The sequence below is a fragment of the Trichechus manatus genome, unplaced genomic scaffold (genome assembly GCF_000243295.1).
Source record: "Trichechus manatus latirostris isolate Lorelei unplaced genomic scaffold, TriManLat1.0 scaffold00012, whole genome shotgun sequence".
NCBI lineage: Eukaryota > Metazoa > Chordata > Mammalia > Sirenia > Trichechidae > Trichechus > Trichechus manatus.
Genome location: NW_004443948.1, coordinates 5,143,575 through 5,168,759, shown reverse-complemented (window position 1 = coordinate 5,168,759; position 25,185 = coordinate 5,143,575). Strand labels below are relative to the sequence as shown.

The window sequence follows — 25,185 nt, the reverse complement described above, 5'->3', positions numbered from 1 at the left end:
CACAGATGTACACAGGTATACTTATGAAATGAATCCATACAAGCAACGTCAGCAGGCTAGAAACACAATAGAAAAATTTATATTTAAGAGAGACGTTGTTTAAGCGTTTCCTTCATCTGGATGATTCCTTTAAGCCTCTCCTTTCCTTTTCTGTTTAAATTCTCCCTACTATTCCAGCCCTAAGTATTTGAAATGTTAGGATAAAGTTATCTTGACAAATGATGGTACTAGCTATATCTAGATATAGATTTTCCAAAAGATTTATTTTAAATATTATGTTAGAAGGGTTATGGAAGGAAGAAATAAGTAGACCTAATCATACATTCCTAATAACTTTTATGATAATACCTGAGGCATATTTCTCCAGATCATTAAAAAAAACCCACAAAATAATTCAATACACAGTAACGAAATTTACTTTGACTTTAAAATTGTCTTTGCCATTGCTCTTCATGTGCGTTTTTGCACACTGACTTCACAAGAAATGTACTAAAAACAATTACCCTCTCTTCCCACATCAGTAATGACAAATATTAAAATAAATCCTATAATTAATTTTCATTTTATTAGTTTCCTTGTTAATATATCAAACTCCATACCCAAGGTCGATTCTTTGTTCAACTCTTTTATTGTTGTTGTAACACTAGGGCCTGGTGGTGCAGTGGTTAAGTGTTTGGCTGCTAACCAAAAGGAAAAGGTCGGCAGTTCAAATCCACCAGCCACTCCTTGGAAACCCTGTTGGGCAGTTTTTCCCTGTCACTATGAGTCAGAGTCAATTTGAAGGCAACTTCTTTTTTTTTTTTTTTTTAACACTAGGCCCGAATCCCTCACTCACCAGACTAGTATAGAGTGGCTGCTAACATGTAAGGTACCTTTGTGGGCAAAAAAAAGAGGCTGTTACGTCACGCAATTAACTTGGTCTGCAGATTATATGCTGATTTTCATCCTGGAGAATTTGTATTGTGCATAAATATCACAACCATATTTGATGTCACTGAATTTTATACTCTGACCTATGAATCAGTTTCTTACTTCAGTTCTTAGTAATTCATCTTCTTACACATGCTACAAGACATTATTCTATTATTATTTATTCTCTGCCATTCATTCATTCGTTTGTCCATTCATTCAACACATAGTCACTGAGCTCCAACTGTGTGCCTGTCACTTATCTTGCTCCCTGGGATGCTGAGTGAACTAAAGGCAGAGGTCCTTGTACTCAAAATGTTAACATTCCAGAGGTGGAAGACAGAGAATAAACAAAAATCAACTAATAAATAGGATGTCATATTGCAGTAAGCTCTGTGAAAAAAGAAACAGGAGTGACTGGGTTCTACTACTAACGCTTGTCTAATGGGGATAGAGTGGTCAGGGAAGACTTGCTGAAAGGGTGACATTTTTGCTGATTTCTAAGGGAAGAAATGAATCTGGTCATACAAAGAGGAAAAAACGTTTCAGAAGAGAGAACAGCGTATACCAGGGCCCTAAGATAATACAGAACAAACAAGAAGCCACTGTGGGCTGAAGCATAGGCTATAATGTGGAGAATGGTGCATGGGAAATTGAAGGGCTCATGTAGGCCCTTATGGGCAGTGATTATAGGAGTTTGGATTTTATATAGTGCATTGGAAAGCACTAAGGTTTTTAAGCATCAAAATGGCATGCTTTGAATTAAATTTTTACAAGACACTCTGTAGAAAATGGACTATATAAAAAGGCAAAAAAAACTGATTAAGAGTCTTATTGCAGAAGTTCAGAAAAAAGATTAATGAACTGGGCTAGAGCTCTGGCGATGCATAGGAGTTAAAGTTTGGAAGTAGGAGAAAAGGGATGGAATAAGGATGTGGGGAATCTCAGTTTGGAACTTGAACATCTGGGTGACATAGCCTGGGAGGAAAAAGGAGGGATGAAGTACATAATCAGAAGTTTCCTATTTGGACATGTTGCGATTGAGACATCTTTCAGATATCCGAAGGGGATAAATCAGGTAAACAGTTGCACATACAAATTTGTAGGTGAGGTACATAAGGTATATAAGCCATCCGTGGCACCTAAAGACTTACGATTAGATAAAGTCTGCAGGGAGAAAGTGTCAGAGGAAAAGGTGAGTGGTCATGGCTAACCCCCGGACTCTTTAATATTCAGAGGTTGGGAGGAAAAACTAGTAAAAAGGCTGAGAAAAATCCAGTAGACTCAATAGAATATGCCCCATGGAAGCCAAGAAAGGAAAATATTTTAAGGGGAAGGTTAATTACCTTTAATACCGCCAGGAGTTCAAGGAAGATGGAGACAGAAGAACATTCATTGTAAATGAAAACATGAACTTTCCTGGAATCCTTTGCAGTAGCAGCTTCACAGACATGGTAGGTGTGGAAGCCTGAGGGGAAGGGGTTATAGGGAGAATAGGATTTGAGAAAGTGCAATATCTGAATGAAGACAGTTATTTTAACAAGTTTGGATGTAAAGAGAACATAGGAAGGTTAAGGGTTTTTGTTGTTTTGTTTTTTAAGATGAATGCTTACAGAGCATATTTGTATGCTCTTGTGAATTATACAATACCCAAAACCCCCAAACTCATTTCCATTGAGTCAGTTCTGACTCATGGTGACCCCAGGTGTTTCAGCGTAGAAACATTCCATAAGGTTTTTTTAAAAAACGTAATCTTAATGGAAGCAGATCACCAAAGTCCTATTCTTCCACAATATGCTGGGTGGGTTTGAACACCAACATTTATGTTAGCAGTGGAGTGCAAATTGTTTTGAATCACACAGTTTGGAGGGAAAATTGATAAGGTAAGAGATAGAGACTATCTGGTGAAAAGGCAAGTAGAAATGGAATCCACGGCAGAAGTGGAGGTATTAGTTTTTGTTTAAGGAGGTTAGGAGGAAGGACACTTCTATTAAAATGGAGGAGGGGTAGACAGATACAGTGTGTAAATATGCTCACAGGAAGATGACTGTTTCTATTTCGTGATTTATTTTTCTTAATGAAGTATAAGGGTTTTCTTCAGCTGAAAATGGCTGAAGGGAGGCAGAAGGTTTAAAGAAATAAGAGAAGAATTTAATTATCAGAGAGAGTGAGCAAGTGAATTTACCAATCCTACCAATTATGGAATTGTTTGACAGTTTTCAAGTGATCATTTGAAACATGTGATCATGAATTTAAAGACCTGGGTTACGCCATTTTCTTTTCCTATAGCATATTTTGATATTCTGATAAAGGAACAGAAAAGATGACAAAGTTGGGTTCATCAGGGCTGGGATTTAACCAGATAAATACAATGGATATGGAAAAGAAAAAAAAAAAGTATATATATGTATATATATATATATAGAGAGAGAGAGTATTGTAAGACTGGTTAAAGAGAGAAATACAGTTAGGAGGAGATTCAAGAATAAGGGGAAATGGGGTTTATAAGTTAGTTTGTAAGTTAGAAGGTTTTGATGATACATAATAGGAAAACAACAAACAAACCTGTTGCCGTCAAGTTGATTCCGATTCATAGCGACCGTACAGGACAGAGTAGAACTGCCCCATATGGTTTACAAGGAGTGGCTGATAGATTGGAACTGCCGACATTTTGGTTAGCAGCCAGGTTCTTAACCTGTGCCACCAGGGCTCTGTAATCAAGTAGTGAGCTGAAAATATGGAATGTTTGTGATTGGAGAAAAAAAAAATGAGATTTTTAAGGCAGTGAAGTAATAATGATGACAGAGGTCAATGTGTGACCATGGCTGAGGTGGGGCTAACAAAATAATTTTGGACATGAGGGGTTAGAGAACTGAAGGGTCAAGGTATTGAATGGGTTATAAATGTAAACATTTAAGTCAATGAATTTGTAAAGAGATTCTTGCTCATATGACATTATTCTCTTTTGACTTCATTTATACCTCTTGTTCTTCATGTGTTAATTTTCTCATCGTCTAAGTGAAAGTATTCCAAGACATTCAGTAATCTGCTCGTCTGTTTTCTTCTTGAGCTTGAATACTTGCTTGACTCTCATCTGTCTGTGAAAGATTCCAGTCCTACCCTCTCCTCTGAGTTCTAATTTTTCTTTTCCTTATTGCTGATGAAGGTTTTTTGTTTTTTTTTTAAGCACGTGAATGCAGCATGTCCCTAACTGAAGTCATCAATTTTCCCTTTCTGCCATATCTCAATTCATTTTCTTCCTGACTTGTTTATTTTTTTAAGTTTTTAAGTTTGTTTGGCTGGCTGGTTGGTTGGTTTTAGTTTTTTTTCTTTCTTAGCACCATCATTGTTCTTATTATACAGACTCAAAAACCCAGACAAGATTTGTCCTCTCACTCCTTAACACCATGCATATTCTGGCTCCAGAAATGTCTTATGTACTTTCCCAAGTGCTCTTCTATCATCTATTCCCTGCTTTCTTTTATTATTACCTCAACTTCATGTAGGATATTAGTATCTCTCTTTTACAAATTTCCTGTTCCAGGTGTTTCACATTAATATTCTTAAAGGAAATCCTGACCAGGAATACTCTTCAAAAGTCATAAGAATGAATTTTCATGTTTAAAGAAAGCCTGCACTCTTTGGCCTGGCATTCAAGACCCTTTATTACCTCATTTAAATGTACAGATATTTGCCCCAAATCTACTCTGAACTTTCATATTTCTTTTTTTGTTCATACTCTTTTTTTTATGTCCAGAATATTCCCTATCTCTCTTCCTATTAACATGGCACCATCAGCCTTCCAGTCTAATACTAAAAATATAATTTTCCATGTTCAGCTTTTTGTCCTACAGATTGTCTTCAGCAAAGTTACTTATGAATATACATCTTTCTGTTCCTTAATATCAACTTATAGCTTGGCATTTGATTTGATTTCTCCCACAATTGAGTTATCATATCAAGTGCCTTTAACGTTACCCTTTCTTGATTTGTCAACAGTGATTTTATCTACTAACCCTATTCTCTTTCCCTGGAATTCACCGTAGTAAAAGTCATCCACTCAGTAACATGGCCTCTGCAGAGCAAGCATCTTACCTAGGGCTCTTACTACACCTGAGCTGGCCTCTTTCATTTCTACCAATCAAAATTCCTTTCATAATTAAAGATACTAGTGAATAATTATCTCTTTTATAAAGCCTATGGCAATGCCTGTATCCATAAGTCATGAAACATATGCTCTTTTATAAGCCATTTATATTGCTTAAGGAGCCCTGGTTGTACAGTGGTTAAGCACTTGGCTAACTGAAAGGTCAGCAGTTCAAACCCAGCAGCTCTGTGGGAGAAAGACGTGGCAGTCGGCTTCCATAAAGATTACAACCTTGGAAATCCCATGGGGCAGTTCTACTCTGTCCTACGAGGTCGCTATGAGTCAGATCTTGACTCAACAGCAGTGAGTACGTTGCTTAGTACGTCCTGCCAAGTATTATGGTTTATGACATATGTCATTATATCACACAGATAAGAAACTTATTTTACTTTCCTCATAATCTCTGTTTTAAAAAGTTGCACAAAAACTTGCAAATTTATAGATAATTGTTTGATAATTACATAAATTTATGAAGTGCCTAGTCAAGAATGTATAGGTATAACTAACAACCACAACAAAACTCCATTGATCCCTTATCTGTCTTAAGATTTAAGTTTAAGAGTAGATCATTTTCTGGTAATTAGAGCCATTGAGACTCACTGAAGGCTACTCGACTATAAGTGTTTCTGAAGTTTTGTTTTCCCTTACAGCAAAATGAGGTCTATGAAGACAGGCAGACACATAAAATGTTTCATTGATTGTTTTAAAATGAGTCTATATTGTGATAAGTAAAACACTTAAGGTTAACTTTGCTTATATGAAAAATAATTTGAAGTTTTAAGAATTATGTCCATAAAAAGTAAGAAATCATATCAGGATTAAAAAGAAAACACATTTCATTACAATTAATTTGCACAACAATCAAATCAAGAGAAAAATCACAGTTTGATGTGCTCCCCAAGGGCCTAGAGCAATAGTTTTATAATACTTAACAAAGAATATGACTTTCCATATATGTAAAATGTTATTTATAAACTACGTTCAGAAACATCTCATTTGATCCTCAATAACAAAATAATTATTTGTATATTTTTTAAATTTGAAACAGTCAATGCAATAAGTAGCCCCACAAGTAATCTCTTTCTAATTCTTCCAGAGCTTGCTTTGTATTTATATTTTAAATAAAAATAGGAGCAAGCAATCCCAGATTCTAATCTTTTTCCTCTTCTCTCTCTCTCTCTATTTTTTTTTTTCTTCTTCCTCCTCACTTAGTTGGCAATGTTTGGGCTATGTATTGTTAAAGGATGTGATCTTAGTCTACCCATTTGGGAGCTGACTTGTCCAGAGTTCTCTCAGGATCCTTCTTCCCTGAACTCAATAAGCTTAACATCTTCAACTTTGAACTTCCTTTCAAAGCTACCTGTCAATTAATTTAAATGTACTTTTTGTCCTGCCCTTTCTTTAAATATTTGATAGCATAAACACTGAAAGTTTTATGCAGGCTCTTCAGTACAATTTCTTGATTTAAAAGTTTTTGCTGAAAACAGTACAAGGGACCAAGAAGTCTGCGTAACTTGTACCACCTTCTCTTTCCAGAGAAAATACCAGAGGATATAGAGGAAAATTAAACTTAAAAAAAAAAAAATGCTCATGATATATAAATTTCGATTGTATCTGCTGCTCACCTGTGGAATTTCTAAACTGGAATAAAGCCAGGAGGCATCTTCATGTGGTTACATGGAACATAAGGCACAGCATTATTAACTCTAAGTCCCTGCTCTGTCTTATAATAGGAAATATGTAATGTATTCATTTTCTAGGGCTGTTGTAAAAAAATTACCACAAACTAGGTGGTTTAAAACAATAGAAAATTATTTTCTCACGGTTGTGGAGGCTAGAAGTCAAATATCAGGGTGTCAGCAAGGTTGGTTCCTTCTGGAGGCTCTGAGCGAAAATCTGTTCCATGCCTTTCTCCTAGAATCTGGTGGTTGCCAGCAATCCTTAGCATTCCTTGGATATTTATCACTCCAATCACTGTGTTACTTTTTTCACATGGCATTCTTCTTTCTTTTGGTCTTTGTGTTTCATAATGACATCAGTTATTGGATTAGGGTGACCTCATCTTAATTTGATTACATATGCAAAGACACTATTTCCAAATGAGGTCACATTCACACACATAAGGGGGGTAGGATTTGAACATATCTTTCTGGGACACAATTCAACCTAGTACATGTAGGACGAGAATATTTGCAGATTTCTCTTTCTGCTTTGAGCAGAATAAGATGTTTACATGAGTGCTGTTACACTGATTTATATTTGGTTTTCTATCATTTAGGAAATGTAAGTTTAATTATTTATAACATTAATTTTAGTATTAGAGCCCAACATACGCTGTGATTAGGAAAGAAAAGACAATGCAGAACGCAAAAGGGACATAGTCATTGAAGAAAAGGGAGGACCGGTAAAGTATATCTATCCCAATTTTTGAAAGTCAACTTTTTACTCCTGTTGACTTCTTCAAGGACACCAGAGGAATTCTGGTGGAACCTACTTTTCCATCTGAACTACTTGTTCATTCCTCAGCTCAGTCATGGTCCTGAAAGAGGATGAGAGATATGCAGGCAAAGCAAATTTTCCTTTTCTTCAATAACTACGGAGCGAATGATCCCACAAACAGTTGGGAGAATTAGACTGACTGTAATCCTGGCATACATAATCTTACAGAATAAAGGCCTCAAGGACTGACTTCAGTGAAAATTATTAATTGGGTTTATGTCTTGATCAAGACATTAATTAGTTAGATCTGATGAAATGTGCCAATTTTTTCTAACACTAATTTATAACTAAGCCCAAACCAAACCAAACCCACTGTCCTCGAGTCCATTCTGACTCATAGCAACCCTACAGAACAGAGTAGAACTGCCCCATAGGGTTGCCAAGGCTGTAAATCTTTATGGAAGCAGACTGCCACATCTTTTTCCCACAGAGCGGCTGGTGGGTTCGAACCACCAGACTTTTGGTTAGCAGCCAAGTGCTTGAATCACTGTGCCGATTTATAACTAAGGAGTTTTTTAAAAGTTCTGAGGAATCTCATGTTAGATGTGTACAAAACAAGACACTGAGAACAATAATAATAAAAATCCTGCTAAGATATAAATCACTTCACTAAGGCTTTAGAATACATGAGATTACATACATGAGCATATTTGGTTTCATTTTTCACTTTTATTTTCTGAATCTTCTCTGTGGCCTTAGGGAGAAACTGTTGCAAAAGTGGTTTTAGATGCATAGGAAAATGAAATATAGTTTTAATGTCATAGATTTGGCAGACAGAAGCATAAATCAAATTTCATCTCGTATGGAAGATTTCCATCTTTTAATTATCGAGGCTTTTAAAAGGGAACTCTCCAGGTTGACTATGTTAATGTTCTCACTGCAGACTGGTATGCATTATCATCTCACATCTGGTGCTGTTTTCTCTGTCCTGTTACTCCTAGTGTCTCACTTCTACTCTTTTTCACCCTTATAACACAGAAACTGTAGACTGGAGCCACTTTTAGAACGATCTCCTTTGGATGCCTGGACCGCAGGGAAGATTGTTACTCATTTGCAGCAAGAAACTCAATCATTTCTGGGTTCCAATTAGAGAAAGTCTAGGGGCCCTCTTTATTAAAATGAAACACAAAATGTATCAAGACTTGCTAAACCACTTAATATTTTTATGGTGATATTAAGAAGCTTGAACATTTTAAATATTAATTGGGAATATGTATAGGCGATTTTTAATCTATGAATAAACTCTAATCTCCATTTCATTATAACTGCATCTTATGGTGCTAACTCCTTAACCTACTTGAAGATTTACCGCAGAGAGTAGGATCAAGAATCCGGCCATGATCAATGCCAGTAGTGATTTATACCACTACCACAACCTCTTGCTAACAACCATTTTTGCAGTTTTCTTTTTATTATTTCTGAAAATGGACAATTATTTTTTTAGGAAACAAAATTTTTAAATTCAGATTGACAACTTTAATTATTTGTCCAGGTCTCCAACTACATTTTTATATACACAATTTAAAAATATATGTCTCAATTGACTTATATATGTACATGCTTTTAAATGTGACTGTAAGCTTATGAATATGGGGAGATGGAAATCATGACAGTTTGGATTTTGGGGTATAATTTGGACTGTATAGAAATGGTGAATTGTTGGTGGTGGTGGTGGCATTATTTTTACCAAATTAAACAGATATCTAAAGCATTTTTGAGAATAATTTTAAACTTCATGGTAAAATTATGTTTAAATTAGAAAATTTTAACATAGAAGAACTAGGGAAATATTCATCTTGTTAGATAGCAGGAGAGTGGAGGAAGTATGAAACTGTGGAGTCAGACCAGAGTTTGAATATTTCTCTGATCTTCTATATTCTTATATGCTTTAGTTAAAAAAAAAAAACAGTATTCAGCAAAGGGTTCTGGTGAGGATTACAGAAGATATTATAGAAAATAACAACCATTATAAACACATGAGGGTACCTGTACTGTTGTCGTCGAGTTGATTCTGACCCATAGTGACTCTATAGGACTGAGTAGAACTGCCCCATAGGGTTTCCAGGAAGCAGCTGGTGATTCAAACTGCTGACCTTTTGGTTAGCAGCCATGTCACATATTATTAATGACCGTATTTATCATTAACAATTATAAAAGACTGAAATCCTTAAAGGCAGACCCCCATGGTTCACTTACCCTTCTTTCTTTCTTAAAAGCAATTGAGACAGAAATTCTTTGAAAGTATTTTATTAAAAGAGAACTATGGGGAAAAATCTTTAGTCAAGTGAGAAAAGTAAGGGAGCTCAGGGGGAGAAGCTCCAGGTGTTTTTAGACAAAGTTGTTTCTCAGTTGTGGGCACAAATGAGTGTTAATTCCAGGTAACTTGGAGGAAGTGGCTCCAGTAGGGCAAGGTACATCCCCTAAAGGGGTCACAGTTGTGAATGATTAGCAGCAGGACCTGAACAGCAGGCAAAGCACCAGCATGACTATAACAGGGACTCAACAAATTTCCCCCTCAATACAAATCTGCTTAATTCATTAGAATAAAATTAAATTATATTTGCCATACTTACAACTCTTTTGAAGTGAGTACATGATAATGCTTCTTTTACTACCTTATAGAAGTTAGCATTTGGTTATGCACAAAATACGTGTTAAATATTAATTGCTTAATTAACTTAATTCATAGACTATGTAAATTTTCTTATTTTTCTTATCTGTATGCATGTTTGAATCCAATAGGCCAGAACCTGTTTTGTGGACAAAGGATGGAGGAGAATTACCAGATCCTGACCGAATGGTTGTGAGTGGTAGGGAATTAAACATTCTTTTCTTGAACAAAACGGATAATGGTACATATCGATGTGAAGCCACAAACACCATTGGCCAAAGCAGCGCAGAGTATGTTCTCATTGTACATGGTGAGTACCTTTTGAAAACATGAAAACATTATATAAAAATAATGAATGACCTGAAAAACTTTAAATTTACCAAAATATTTAGAACAATAAACAAAATTAAACAGGCTTTCTGGTTTTTTTTTCCCAGAGGACTTCTCATATATATAAATGTATCCAAGACTCATGATTACTATGTTCCAAGCCAGGCTAATAAAATTACAGCATACACTAAAGATAAAAATTGTTTCTGTGAAGTTTTCTTTTAATATGTTTATTTGTATATTTCTTGGTGATGACTTTAAATTTTACAAACAAATGCTTTTAGTTCTAACAGAATCATAAAAATAATATTTCTCTTAAGCTTATTTTGATCATATTATGATACAATATATTTTATCATTTGTTATAACTGGTTTCCCAAAAGATGATAGTTATTTCATTGAGATGCACCAAAGATAAGATGTACAATACTAATGATAACAGCATTAATTTTTCATGAATGGTAATTTGAAGCTTCCACAGACAATTGTCTTTTGACTGCACTTTTCTCATACTATAATACAACAAAATAGTAGAAGGAAATATTGGTACCGAAGAGTGAAGAGAATATCTGTGTTTCCCTACTTCGAAAGGCCACATTGAGTTGTTGATAGGGTAGTATTAACATATGGTTAGATGGAAATGAACTTCTATGAGATTGATATATACTGGGATAAATAACATTAGGCAGGCTATTTTATTGCAAGACTTCTCTGAGTATATTTATATACTACGGTGCATTGTGAATCTCCAAGGAAAGAAGCACTGGAGAATGTAACATTTTCCGCTTATATTTAAACCAAGGAAACCTTTTCTGAGCCTAGTATTGTGTTCTACACAATATTACTGTATTCTGAACTAGTATTGTGTAAAATGCATAGCTATAAGAAAGTAAGTAGATACTAGGAATTATTGAATGGTTAAGTTTATTTGATATCATGCCTATGAATCTAATCATAGAATACTGTAAGTGGCTTGAGTTAGTTGTAGATTTTCCCCAAAAAGAATTTTTTGAGATAAAGCTTAATTCTTTGTAAAGTTTAATTCTAGACCCCAGATTTTAATTTCAGGGAAAAATATAAATCCAATTTGTGTTATTTTTGTCAGGCACTTGTTTTGTTACAATGCAGGCAAAATTGGAGGAAAAATGATATATTAAGTCATTAGAAAACTTTACTGTATTGAAATGGCCTTAGTGTTTAAAATCTCTCAATTCTTGATACCACTTTGGTGGGATAGAAAAAGAGAAATACACAATGATTAGACTGTGTCTACACAAATATCTTGAAACTACTTGAGCCGAGAGTAGCATCTAGCATCTCATGGATTGTGCAAAATTCAACATTTGGGAAATATTACCTAGTCAAATAAGAATGATCAATTGGAATTAAATTAGATGAGTTACTGTAGACACACCCTGCAAGTTTTAATGCCAAAGAAAGCTTAACCACTGAGTGCGTGTCAAGACAGTAAGTTAGATCCTTGGAGAAGGATCCAAAAGTAGCTTTTAGTTTACGCTGACTTGGATGTTCAGTGATATAACTAAAGTACAGTGAATCAATTTCGCCTTTAACTTTCTTAAGTACTTCTCTCACCTAATAGTTACTCACCTAATATAAACTGGGGACATGTTGTATAGCATGCCACATTGTGTCAAAAGCAATGTGACATAAAAAACGTAGAGAATTAGAAGGAGGTGACTATATATATATATATACTTAGATGAAAAGTATGTCATTCATTTTTTTAAGGTAATTCTAGTGGGTAAAATTTATGTTTTTCCAGTGTTTGTGAACTAGGCAACATAGCCAACAGCATGATTTCCTAAATAGCCAAACTACCTTTATATAGTTGGCAGTTGACATATTTCTCATAAATACTTCTCTAAGCACTTTGTAAGAAGTAATTTTTGGCTTCGCTTTTTGAACTACAGTTCATCAAAAGCACCCCATGGATTAATGCTATTCATGCTGCTAGATAAATGCTGTGAAGTTCAACAATAGTCTACCTAGGATTATTGACACAAGTAATAAGAGGCTGGATGAAACAGTGAAACCATATTATTACACTTTGTTTAAAGGTCTCCAATTGGGTTCGTTAGAAAATAAAGTTCCCCCCTTTTTTGCACACTGAATATAATGTTTCATTAGTCACTGGTTGTATAAATATAAAAGCTACTCTCTCCTGTTAATGGTTCGGCTGTTTCAAAACCCTACTAAATGATGAAATTTGAGCGGCATTTCAATTTATAATGAATGCTGTGTGCATTTAGGAATGGAGTGATAAGTGATCATTGGTGAGAAATTTACCCTTTTATCTTTTACACCAAGGTTGATTTTACATTAGCTGTGATAATTTAATATAGCTCTAGCACAGAAGGAGTTTTTCACGAGCTGAGACCCGTATCTTTGACTCTGTCCCAGAGTTGCCTTGGTTATATTGATTCTTAAAGTGAGGTCTGAGCACTTTCCTGTGAAATCACCTGCTATCCAGATGACATACTAATGATTAGATTTTATTCTTTGGGTGTCAATGGAAGTGCATTATTTAAATATTATCACATTTGTTAACAGCACTGGCATTTTGTATTATGGACACTGGTGGGTTTTTTTGACCCCTCCTAATTGCACCTTTGCAAATTTCAGCTTTAGAACTACAGATGATCGTTTGAAACTGGCAGTCTAAAATTTACCTCAAAGAAAGGCCTAATGGAAGTCAGCATACAAATACCTGTTGGATAAAACATTATACTTATGAGACATTCACACTGTGGAGGTTCCTTTAGGACAGAAAGTAACATTTTTCATTAACAAGCTTAGCAATGGAAAAATTAATTTGCTAAATTGGCAGCCATAGTTATTACTTCCTGTGAGCACAATAATTTTTTTTCATTTTTGCTTCTATACAAAAATATTGAAATCTCCTGTTATCTTTGATATTGTACTATTTACTTATTTGATTGGAATGACTGCTTACTTCTGTATTTTTAACTGCCTTGAAATATTCTATTCCACTGCTGTGCTTAACTTTTGGAGGACTTTGATCAAGAGAAAAATTTATTCATTCACCAACTATATTTAGTACTTATATACTGAGTGCAGGGCACTAGCACTGTGAGACATGTAAAGGTGAATAGTTTATAGTTTAATATGGGAGATAAGTTAAGCATTCAAATAATTATCATACAAAGTAGAAGGGGTATAGGAAGATGGACATATAACTATGTAGATGTTCAGAATCTGAGCTTGTAGTGGGCATCTCTGGAATTTTTAAAAAATAGTAACATAGCACTCCTGGATTATACATAAACAAATGGCTTACATCATGAATGGAAGTACCCAGTACAGTACCAGGGACATAGATGGGCAATAAATTACTGCTATTATTATTATAATATTATTAGCCTTTCTTATACAAAAACAATTCCAATCCAATTCTCTGGTAGGAAGCTCACCCAAGAGTTGAATACAGTTTACCTCCCATAGTCTTCCCTGAATGGTACCCAGAGCATAAATTAGGTTAATATCCTATCGAAGGACAAGAAAATTCTAAATTCTTACCAGCTAAAGCAATATAGATCTTAAAAATTCAACAGTGTGGCTAACTAGTAACATACAGAGAATGATAAAATTTATATTACTTTTCTTTCTCAAATGTAGCATCAAGTTCAACGGATTTCCATAAAATATATTTTCCCCCAATTAAAGACCATCCAGGCCTGCGTCTTCCATAAAGAGAGCATACAGATACCTATGTATCACACAGGAAATGGTTGCATGCTATTACTAATGGCATCAGGCTAATTTAATTTTGTGGGTTGGAAGTAATTCAAGTCCTTTCATTTATTTATCATCAGAAAACTCTTTTGAAACTCTTAGAAACTTATAGCACCTGGGTAAAATTTTTTTTTTTTTAGAGTAATCTGAGACTTGGGTCTCAGTGACCCTAGAAAGGTATTCTCATTCTATTAGTCCTTCAGCTTGGGAGTGAAATAGCACTTGAAGTTCCTGAACTTTCAGATTTCCCATTACCAAGAGGTGTGTTTTCTTAGCCCCTCTTTGGGTTATAGGCATCCGAAGACCATTTGGGATACCTTATTGGCCTCCTTTCCAATAAAGGTCCCTGGGCACTTTCTGGGGGCAGATACTCAAGCAATAATCTGGCTCATTGACAAAAGCTAAAGAAATATCTCCAGTTTCTTCCTCTGAGCTGCTTCCAGGAGTCAACATATGCTGCATCTCTTCTAAAATTAGGATTCCTGTGATGCAGCCCTGGACTTCACCCAATCTCGAATTTGTCCATTCCGCAAAATGCTCTTCAACCGTTCTCGTATGTTGCTGCCTACATGCAGGACATCAAAAAAAATAATTATGATTCACACTTTAGGACTGAGTACTTCATACATTCCATTGAGAGCTAATCTGGGCCTCTTGTTCTAGCAGAGTAAAAGGACATTCCCTCTAATAGACTTACATGTCTAGGGGTAAATCAGAATTATTTAAGTATGATTCATGTTTTGTCTTCTAAATAACCACTTTTTAGGGACATCTTTTTTTTTAATTAAAAAAAAATTTTATTGTGTTTTTGGTGAAAGTTTACACAGCGAATTAGGTTCTTATTAAACAATTTCTATACACATTGTTCAGTGACATTGGATACACTTTTCACAATATATCAGCTTTCTTGTTATTTCCATTCTGGTTGTTCTGTTTCCCTTAATCTAGTGTACTGGTTTCCCCTTACCATCTAATCTTTGGTCTAGGGAAAATTTTTACCGTTTGGTTTCATTTAGATGATTATTTAGAGGAGCACAGTACTCAGAGGTGATATTATTTATGAGCCAATCGGTCATTTGGGTGAAAGATGATCTCTGGGAAAGGTTTGAGTTCCAAGTTTAAAGGTATCCCAGAGCAATAATCTCAGGGGCTCATCTAGTCTCTACTCGTCATGTAAGACTGGCCTCTTTTGAGGAATTTGAGTTTTGTTCTACAGTTTTCTCCCGATCTATCTGGGACCATCTATTAAGTCCCTGGTCAAAACGGTCGGTAGTGGTAGCCAGGCACTGCGTAGTTTTTTTCTGGTAGGAAGGTAGGTGAAGCCATTGTTTGTGTAGACTATTAGCTCTGCAGACTAGTTTCTTCTTTGCATCTTTGATTTCCTTCTTTCTCTTTTGCTCTGGATGAATAGAGACCGATAGTTGTATCTTAGACGGCTGCTCACAAGCTTTTAAGACCTCAGACGCTACTCACCAAACTAGTACCTGGGAAATTTCGAGAAAAATATTTATGGAGAGTTAGAAACACAAATCACAACATTCCCCAAATCCTAAACATCTCCTTCCTTGTCAGTTTTCCCCAAGTGTTGTATTTCCCTTTATGTTAGAGAGAATCATAACCACTCCTCAAAATAGAAGAGTAGCAGAATTGCTGTATTTCTAGCATCACCTACAGCCTCAGAGCCCCCCCGCCCAGGATTTGGGAAGCAATTCAGAAACACACATAAAGAAAGCAAGTAACTCTTTTCTCCTACCAGGAGCTGCATTGACTCTAACAGTTCCAGATTATAGAAAAGCAGGGAGTCAGATTAGAGCTTCAGTGGAGAACTCCGGTTGACTCAGACAGTCATAACAGAGATGAAATGCACTACTCCAGAAAGATTTTTATGATATTTCTCATCCCTCTTAAAGCTTACTGTTTCTATTACCATAGTAATCCTTATATGACATTTAAAGTCATTTTGCTACTGCTCTAACTTACACCATTAGTTCATTATTTTTCTACTCATATGAATAAACTTTTATGACAATTTGTCACTTTTTCATTATCTTAACTCATGCTACATATATTTTGAAAAACTTTATACATTCTTCCACATTTTCACTTTTCTTTACATGTACATATTTTGCTTTCTAGAAAATTTCACCTTTCCAACCCTATAAAGACAAGTAAAATTTTCCATAACTAGTATTATCATAGTAGAAAGTGAAATGGAATAAAACGTTTGCTTACATTTCTGCCATGCCAATAAGTTTTCTCACAGTTACTGACTTGGTATCTCTAAAGTATCATTAGACAGTTATGGTTTATTTTATTTGTTCTTGTGTCTCTTGAAATAAATTCTGATGAAAGATAGGATATTTTCCTGTTTTTATGTTTCCAGGATAGTTTACCTCAGAAATAACACATATATAGAATATAGTACTCAACCACAAGTCATCTTCCTGTTGCCACAAGTCTACCCCTTCAATCTGTTTCCCACACAGCTGCAATACATACATGTTTTAAGTGTGTATCACTTCATGTCTGTTCACCATTTACATTTTTCGAAAGACATTTCATCATACTTAATGTAAAACCCACATTTTTATTACACTGGTTTAGCAAGCTCTGCATAATATGGCTGGGATCTACGGTATGACGTCTCTTATCTCTCTCCCTGTACTCACTTCTGTCTCCCTGGCCATTTTTCAGCTCCTCTAAATCATCAAGCTTATTCTTTTTTTAGGGTGACGAATGATGTCAGGGATCCTGATTTTTACGAGTCTGCTTTCTCCTCATTCAGATATCAGAGTAAATGAATTGTCCCAGAGAGGCCTTTATTGTCCACTCCAGTCTAAAGTGGCCCCACTTACGTATCACTTCATTTTAAATCTCTGAAGAGCATCTATCATTATGTGGCATTTTACTTTTTTATTTGCATATTTAATTGCATATTGGGTGTATGTAACCCATTGCCAGCCAGTCGATACCAACTCATAGCGACCCAATAGGACAGAGTAGAACTGCTCAATAAGGTTTCCATGGAGCAGCTGATGGACTCGAACTGCCAACCTTTTGGTTAGCAGCTGAGCTCTTAACCACTGCACCACCGGGGCTCCATGCATATATGTATGTATAGAAAAAAAACAAACCCGTTACCCTCGAGTTGATCCTGACTCATAGGACCTATAGGACAGAGTAGAACTGCCCAATAGGGTGCAGTGGTTAAGAGTTTGGCTGCTAACCAGCTAATCCTTAGAAAACCTATGGGGAAGTTCTACGCTGTCTTATAGGGTCCTATGAGTCAGAATCAACTCAATGGCAATGTTTGATTTTTTGCTTTTGTTTTTTTTTTGTATATATATGTATAGATGTATGTATGTATCTATACATGTGTATATATTCTGTGTTTGTGCCCTAGATTATGACTCCCTAAAAAGCAGGGATCCTATAGGTAATGAATACCTCTGTATCCCTAGTTCCTAAAACCCATTGCTGTCCAGTCAATTCCGACTCATAGCAACCCTATAAGACAGAGTAGAACTGCCCCAAGGCTGTAATCTTTACCAAAGCAGACCGCCACATCTTTCTCCCACAGAGCGGCTGGTGGGTTTGAACTTCTGACCAAAAGATCAACAGCTGATAGCTTTTCCCACTGTACCACCAGGGCTCCTACTGGGATATAAGGTGACATTAAAAGAGGAGTTCAATATTTGCTTCTTCATAATTCTGTTTTACCATATTCTTAGTCTTTATTATAGATTATCTTCTACTGACATATTGAAGTGGATCTATTATTTATATATATGCATCAAAAGTAGCTGCAAACAGCCTTTGTCAGTTTTCTTAAATTATAGTACAGCAAGTTTATTATAATCTTTGAAAGTTTCTCATATTTCCTTTATTTTGCGTATAGCTAAACTTTAGTATTGCAATAATAAGTACTGTATTTGAATGCATTTTACAACCTTATAAAAATTATCAGTCAACAAGCATGTATGTGAAAATTAGAATTCACTAATTCCAATGCTGTGTATTAACTTCCAGTTACAGTTTAATGACCATTTTTCAATGTTTTAAGACCTTAGTGGCATTGTATTTCCTGTCCCTTCAAAAAAGGTAGTGCCCCTTAGTTATGCCCAAAGAATAGTTGTCTCAGCATTCTGGGACTCATTGTACTCTTTTATGGAATTTGTATGTTGGTTAAAAAATAAATCAAGATAATCATAGGAAATATTTCTAGTAATTTCCTGAACGATACATCTATATGCTGTTGTTGTTGGTTGCCATTGAGTTCATTCTGACTCATGGGGACCCCATGTGATAGAGTAAAACTGATTCATAGGGGTTTTCTTGGCTGTATCCTAATGGAAACAGACTGTAAGGCCTTTTCTTCCCTGGTACCACAGGATGGGTTTGAACCACCAACCTTTAGGTTAGCAGTCAAGAACAAACCATTTGTGCCACATAGGGACCTTCAAATCTACATTGTAGGATGAATATGTAACCTAGTATGAGATAAGCAACTATTTTACAGAATGAAAGATGAAATTGGAGAAAATAAGATTAGACAAAGTTTAAGAGAGGTTTTAATCATAAGCCAAGTTTAAATACAGATGACTTGATACAAAGAGTAACTTATCTTACCTAAAATGTTCACTGACATTGAAATTTCATTTATCACATTTAGATTATCATCAATTTTTTTAGGTACACATGAAGGTATTCTAAATTTGTGAGAGATATATGATTTATAATATGAGGCACCATGTGAATTTACTTCACTGCATTTTTTAATCTGAACCAAGATATTTAGGCTCTCTGTGAATGTTCTGCAGTCTTTTGCAAAAAGGTTTGTGTTTACAATATTCTTGAGCAAAGGTGCTTTGGGGACAGAAGATCAACTGTGACCCACCACTGGTTGAGAACCTGGTTCATAAAAATTTATATGAATGACCAGGTCCAAACTCTTCATTGTTTTAGATAAGAAGGCATAGATACATTGAAGTTAAATTATGTACTAAATATCTCTTAGCTATTTCATATCAGAGCCCATATGAAAAATCCAGATATCCATATTTCTCAATTAGTGTTACTATTATATCACAAGGAGCCCTGGTGGCTCAGTGGTTAAAGTGCTCAACTGCTAACCAAAATGTCAGCGGTTGAAAACCCATCAGCTGCTCCACAGAAAGATGTGGCAGTCTGCTTCCGTAATGATTTACAGCCTTGGAAACTCTACGGGGCAGTTCTACTCTGTCCTATAGGATCGCTATGAGTTGGAATAGACTGGACTGCTATGTTGTTGTTGTATTAATTATATCACACTTCCCTTTGTATATTTGTATTTGATTACTTTTTTTTTTTTTGATGGGTGACAAAAATATGCTCCCATAGGAAACTTGCACAGAACTGCAAGTTTTTGACCAAATATCTGATTTACTTTTAAGTAGAAAGAATTCAGAGTATTGTAGTAGGCGGAGCTAAGCAATACTGGATCATCCGCTTGAAAGGTGTTTTATTTTTCTACTTTAAATTCCACATTACTTTTGTCAGTTTTGAATGTAAAAAAGTGTTTTAAATGAAAAAAGCATACCCTTTTCTTTTTCGAATAACAGGCTGATTTTATTCATAAACTTTTCTTGTAATTACATAGGACTGTCGGTTACCGTCTACAGTTTAAAATTGCAGTGCGTTTCATTTCTCAAGAACAGTCTTTTTGTGTGTGTGTGTGTGTGTAAGGATTCTATTTCTTATGTGAAGCCAGTGGAAGCTATCAGAAGGATGAAAAGGGATTCATTCAATTCTAATTTTTACAAGGGTTCCTTTTTATGAAGCAGATGAGGTTAGTGTATGACTCTCCAGGTGGAGGCAAGCACTGGTGAGTTGAGGCCTTGCCAACCTGGTGGTTGTCGTTTAAGGAAAAAGAGCCTTAGTGCTGTTATCCATTCTCGTACCATACTCTAAATAAGCTGCTACACGTAGCTGAACATAATGGGAGCAGATAAACACCCTTCTTTTCTGCATAGGTAAAAGCAAATACAGTAAACTTTTCCTTTTACCATTGTTTCCAATGACAATGCAATTAGCAGTAAGGAAAAGAATGCATTATTATTTTTAAGGTAAAGATGGGCAAATAGGTTTCTGTCAAAAAGACATTTTTCCTTTAACGCTTCTTATATATGCCAATTCTAGCTCTTCTGCCTCTCCATTAGGGTCTCTTGATTATCCTGGGACCACCCTTGGGAGGTAGTGATGTAAAGCAGAAAGAAGTAGACATATGGATTCCAGACTAAATGGTAGCAGTTTTTCTCCCTTCTCAACACTAGTCCTTGGAGGGAGACAAGCAAGTTGGGCTTCTGGGACTCTTTAGATTTAATTTTGCTTCGAAATCCATTCCAAATGGACCAGAATGCCATTTTTGAAAAGAGAAACTGCCACAAAACAAAACAGGTTGACAAGTTAGAAATTATTGTACACTGCATTTGTAGAGAACAGAACATACCTTTAACCTGAAAAGCTCGTTATTGGAAAAAAGGTGCTGTACCACTGTTCAGTTTATTGTATACAGTGCTTGTTGGAACTGATTTCATTTTGACAAGGTTATACAGGATCTGTTGTGCTCTAATAAGCTCCACTGACAAAATGTGGTTATATTTTTTTGAATTCCTTCATTATAACATGAAAAAAGGATACTTATTTTGAGTTAGATGATACAATTTAGACTGTATCACTTTTAAAAAATATTGAAAATATACATTCAGAATCTCAGACTTTCCAGGATGCTAGACTTTAATTTGTTACTAATTATGTAGCAGGCTTCCTCAAAATCTCCTCATACATGATCAAAAAGAGGAATAAAGCAATTTTTGCAGGGCATAACTATATAAACTCAATTATTGATTCCTATAATTAAAACTAATGTTATTCTCTGTCTACTGAAGTCATTGTCATTGTCACCAGTAGGGCACTATTTGTAAACCAAAATGAAACCCTTTGCCATCAAGTTGATTTTGACTCATAGTGACTGAACAGGACAGAGTAGAACAGCCCCATAGGGTTTCCAAGGCTGTAATGTGCCACCAGGGCTCCTTATTATTTGTAAAGCACCTGCCAAATTCAAAGCATAGAGCTAGGCACCCTAAGGAATTATGCATAAAGTACTTATTCTCTCTTATTTTATCATCTAGTTAGCTCATGAAAAAAAAGAAAGCAATTTGTGCTAAGTATTAAATGAATTTTATAGCCTCCCCAATTTCAGTCACTGATGTCATGAAAAGCTTTGATGCATAATCAGTGTATTATGTCCTTCATTATCAATAAGAAAGAAAATAGCAGAATTTGAGTGTATTGCTTAATTGTGTGGAGTCTTTCGTGGTACAAATGGTTAATGGCTCAACTCTTAACCAAAGGTTGAGGTTCAAGTCTACCCAAAAGCCCATCAGAAGAAAGGCCTGACAAACTACTTCTGAAAAACCCTATGGCACTTAGTTCTATCTGACACACAGGGTCTCACCATGAGTAGAAATTGACTTGATGGCAACTATTTTTTTCCCTTAATTGTTTAGAACAAATTTAAAAGTGTTGCCATAACATTATACATGTATTTTGATATGCATTTTCCACTGAGGGAGAGAAAAAGATATACTGTTAGTGAAATTCACATAACTCTGGGTCTGCCCATGGTAGTGTGTCATGAAGGTATGAATCATTGGTTATGTAGATATTGGAGGAACAAATTAGAGAAGCAAGAGACAAATGTGAAAACATGATGGATGGGTATTCAGAGAGAAAGAAATCAGGTCAGCATTAGTTGTTCAAGGAAGTCTTCACAGAGGACATGGGAATCTGGCTGAGATCACCATTGCACTAGGTACATCAAGAAAGAGAGGATATTCTAAAAATGGGAAGACAATAGGGGACTGGGTCAGATTAACCTTGTCCCAAGGCAAAGTGGTATTTCAAAGACAAAGACATAGAGAGTCAGAAGGCTGGGCCCAGAGTTTATTGGGAGACAGACACATGAAAATAATGGCACAACAAAACACCATGAAAATAATCATGTGTAGGGGTGTGTGCAAAGTGCCTTGAAATCATAGAGAAGAAAGATAATACCTCTTGGCAGAATTGCGGATCCCTGGTGGTCCAATGGTTTAGCACTCAGCTGTTAACCAGAAGGTTGGCAGTTCGAACCCACAAGCTGCTCTGCAGGATACTGTCACATATATTACACTATATATATGTCACATATCTATTACATGTCACATATATTTCACTATTTTTTACTCTTAGTTATCTTAGTCTCCACGTTCAAATTTTGTTCTGTTGTACATAAGGTTACTATGAGTCCAAACCGATTCGACGGTACTTAACAACACCACCACCACGTTCAAATATCCTTTGATCAATACAGAATGTTAACATGTATGGTATATATTAAGATCTTCTAAAATTGACAAGTCATATTTAACCAATTACTTATAATACTAATTTGACTGCAGACTATCTTGTTTCCTGGACAGATTTAATAAATTAGTATTGAATGTATTTTAATGTATGCATGTGTATAATGTTTCTGTATATGAGTTAGTGTATTTTTATTCTCAAGAAAAGTAAAAAAAAAGGGATATTGCAAGGGAGGAGGGGTCCTGGCCAGCATTTTCTATCCTGTACTGTATTTGATGTAGTATTCATGGTATTAGTAGTATGATGGTTTTAAAAAGGCACGTATTTCTAGATAACTCAAAAATGAAGCAAATTATTAGTATCAGGTTTTCCTAATCTCTATATCCTTATGATAACGTAGTGCCACTTTTACAATCTAAATCAATGGCCAAAAAGTGGAGCTTTAAAACAATTGCTAAATTGTGCAAAATATTGCTGCTCTCTTGTAGGAGTGAAAACCAGAGAGATGAATGTTTTGATTTCAGGAGACCACTCAGTCTTTTGCTAATTTTTGTTTTTTATAGCAGTTATAATCAGACAGCTAAAAATAAATGCCCATTAGATGGAAGTTTTGGAGAAATCTCTCCATCATACTCATATTAAATAGAACATTATTTTTCTATAACTCCCGTGTGTATGTGTGTGGGTGTGTGTAATTGTACAGATGAGAACATCTTCCAGTTTTCTCAACCATTAAGTGGGAATAATAGTAGTCAACCCATAAGTTTGTTGTGATCATTCGTCACCCCCAAAAGGCTCAATTTTTCAGAGCTATTCACTTAGACTGAGTAGCAGCTACTTAATAAGTCTTCCTGGCCTTTAACTCCTTTTCTGAACGTCTCAAATTATGTGAAAATGGAGAGAGCTCGTAAGGACACATGGATGAGGTGATTCTCAGGTCAGACTCACACTGCTTTCAAAATAGCAGGAAATGTGGGCAGAGATTAATTTTGTTACCAAGGAAATTTGTTGAAGAAATACGCTGAAGGTTGCTGGTCTTGAAAATTTATCCTTCAGAAAATAACAACTGTCTATCTATATCCAAGAAGACAAAGTTTGTTGTTGTTGTTTTTGAGCAGAAGTAACGAATTCCTTTAGTTCTGTATTGCTTACCCATATGATAGATTCTCTCACCTGTCCAAAAAAAAAAAAAGAACTTTTCCTGACCCTTTAAAATATGTCCTATATTTATAATTCTAAGTACAAACTCATTTAGTAAATGTTTATTGAAATTTTAAATTGTGCTGTTGTGCTAAGGGCTCAACAATAAACTAGGCAGAGTTTTTCCCTTCAAGAACTAATTGTTTAGTGGGAAGAGCAACACCAAAAAAGTCATAGAGGATAAAAGTGGCAGATAGAAGAGAGAAGTCTTATAAACAATTTCCTTGGTCCTTCCAAGAATTCTTATTCATCTTACATTGTTAAATTTTAGTTCATTTCAATTAATCCCTGGGTGATGGATATTTAGGTTATTTCAACTTTTACTCATTCAGAGTAGAGATAAAATAATTAGATCAACATGAAAAATAAATAAAGTTAAAAGAAAGAACAGAATGAAGAAGCCCTCAAAAATTGTGAAAAAATGACAATGTTTAAAGTATTGCAAGATACATAGGGGTGAAATAAAGCTAGCAGTAGTTAAAAATATGCAACAGTGACTGGGAGGTAGTTCTTATTTGGCAGCTCATGGTCTTGACCCAATTGTCATATTGGCCAATGTACTTTCCATCAAATTGCTTTCAGACAATTTGTTTTTAGCCATATATGGACTCGAGAGGATAAGAGAGGATGCTGAGGAGATAAGCAGAAGCCAGACTATGAATCAATAACGATTTTTAATGCTATCTCATCTATCTGAACATTTTAAAAGACTCTAGAAGATTATTTTAAAGTGGATTAGCAATTATTAAAACTACTCGTTTTTTTTTTTGTTGTTGTTGTTTTTGAATAATTTCCACATTGTAAGAAATAAGCACTTTGTTTAGTTTATAGAAGAATACTCATAGTACCTGAAAATATATAAACTCTCTTTGAAACAATTCAGGAGTTATTAATCCCCATCATTGCTGATATGGAATAATTTTTTTTAAATTCAAATAATGTTTTATTTTGGTTAAACTAAAAAAAAAAATAGTCTTCTGTATTCCTTCTACTAAGAATCAAATGACAAGTTGATTTTGAAAGGATGCTTTTCAGATCCAATGAAATCTTATTCTAATCCATTGTCTGATAGCAAATAACTTAATGTTTTATAATCAACAATATATTTGGTAACATCAGGTTCTTTACATGGAGTTTTAAAAGATTCATTTTATTTTATATTCTTATATGTGATAGCCCTAGAAGATACTGGCCTTTTCAGTTATTAAAGGTATATATTTAAAAATCGTAATGAGCAAATTACTTTGCTTACAGATGAAGAATTATTAATTTCTTTTATTTATTTATTTATTTTATTGTACTTCAGCTGAAGGCTTACAGAACAAAT

General features: G+C 35.1%; 1 protein-coding gene across 2 annotated transcripts in view; it reads left to right on the top strand.

Moving 5' to 3' along the window:
* CADM2 (cell adhesion molecule 2) overlaps positions 1-25,185 on the top strand; it is a 1,164,623-nt gene that overhangs the window by 1,056,600 nt on the left and 82,838 nt on the right. For both annotated transcript variants that reach the window (XM_004371338.1, XM_004371337.1), the window contains one exon: positions 10,298-10,476. In XM_004371338.1, coding sequence (XP_004371395.1) covers positions 10,298-10,476 — 179 coding nt within the window. The remainder of the gene's footprint in view (positions 1-10,297; positions 10,477-25,185) is intronic.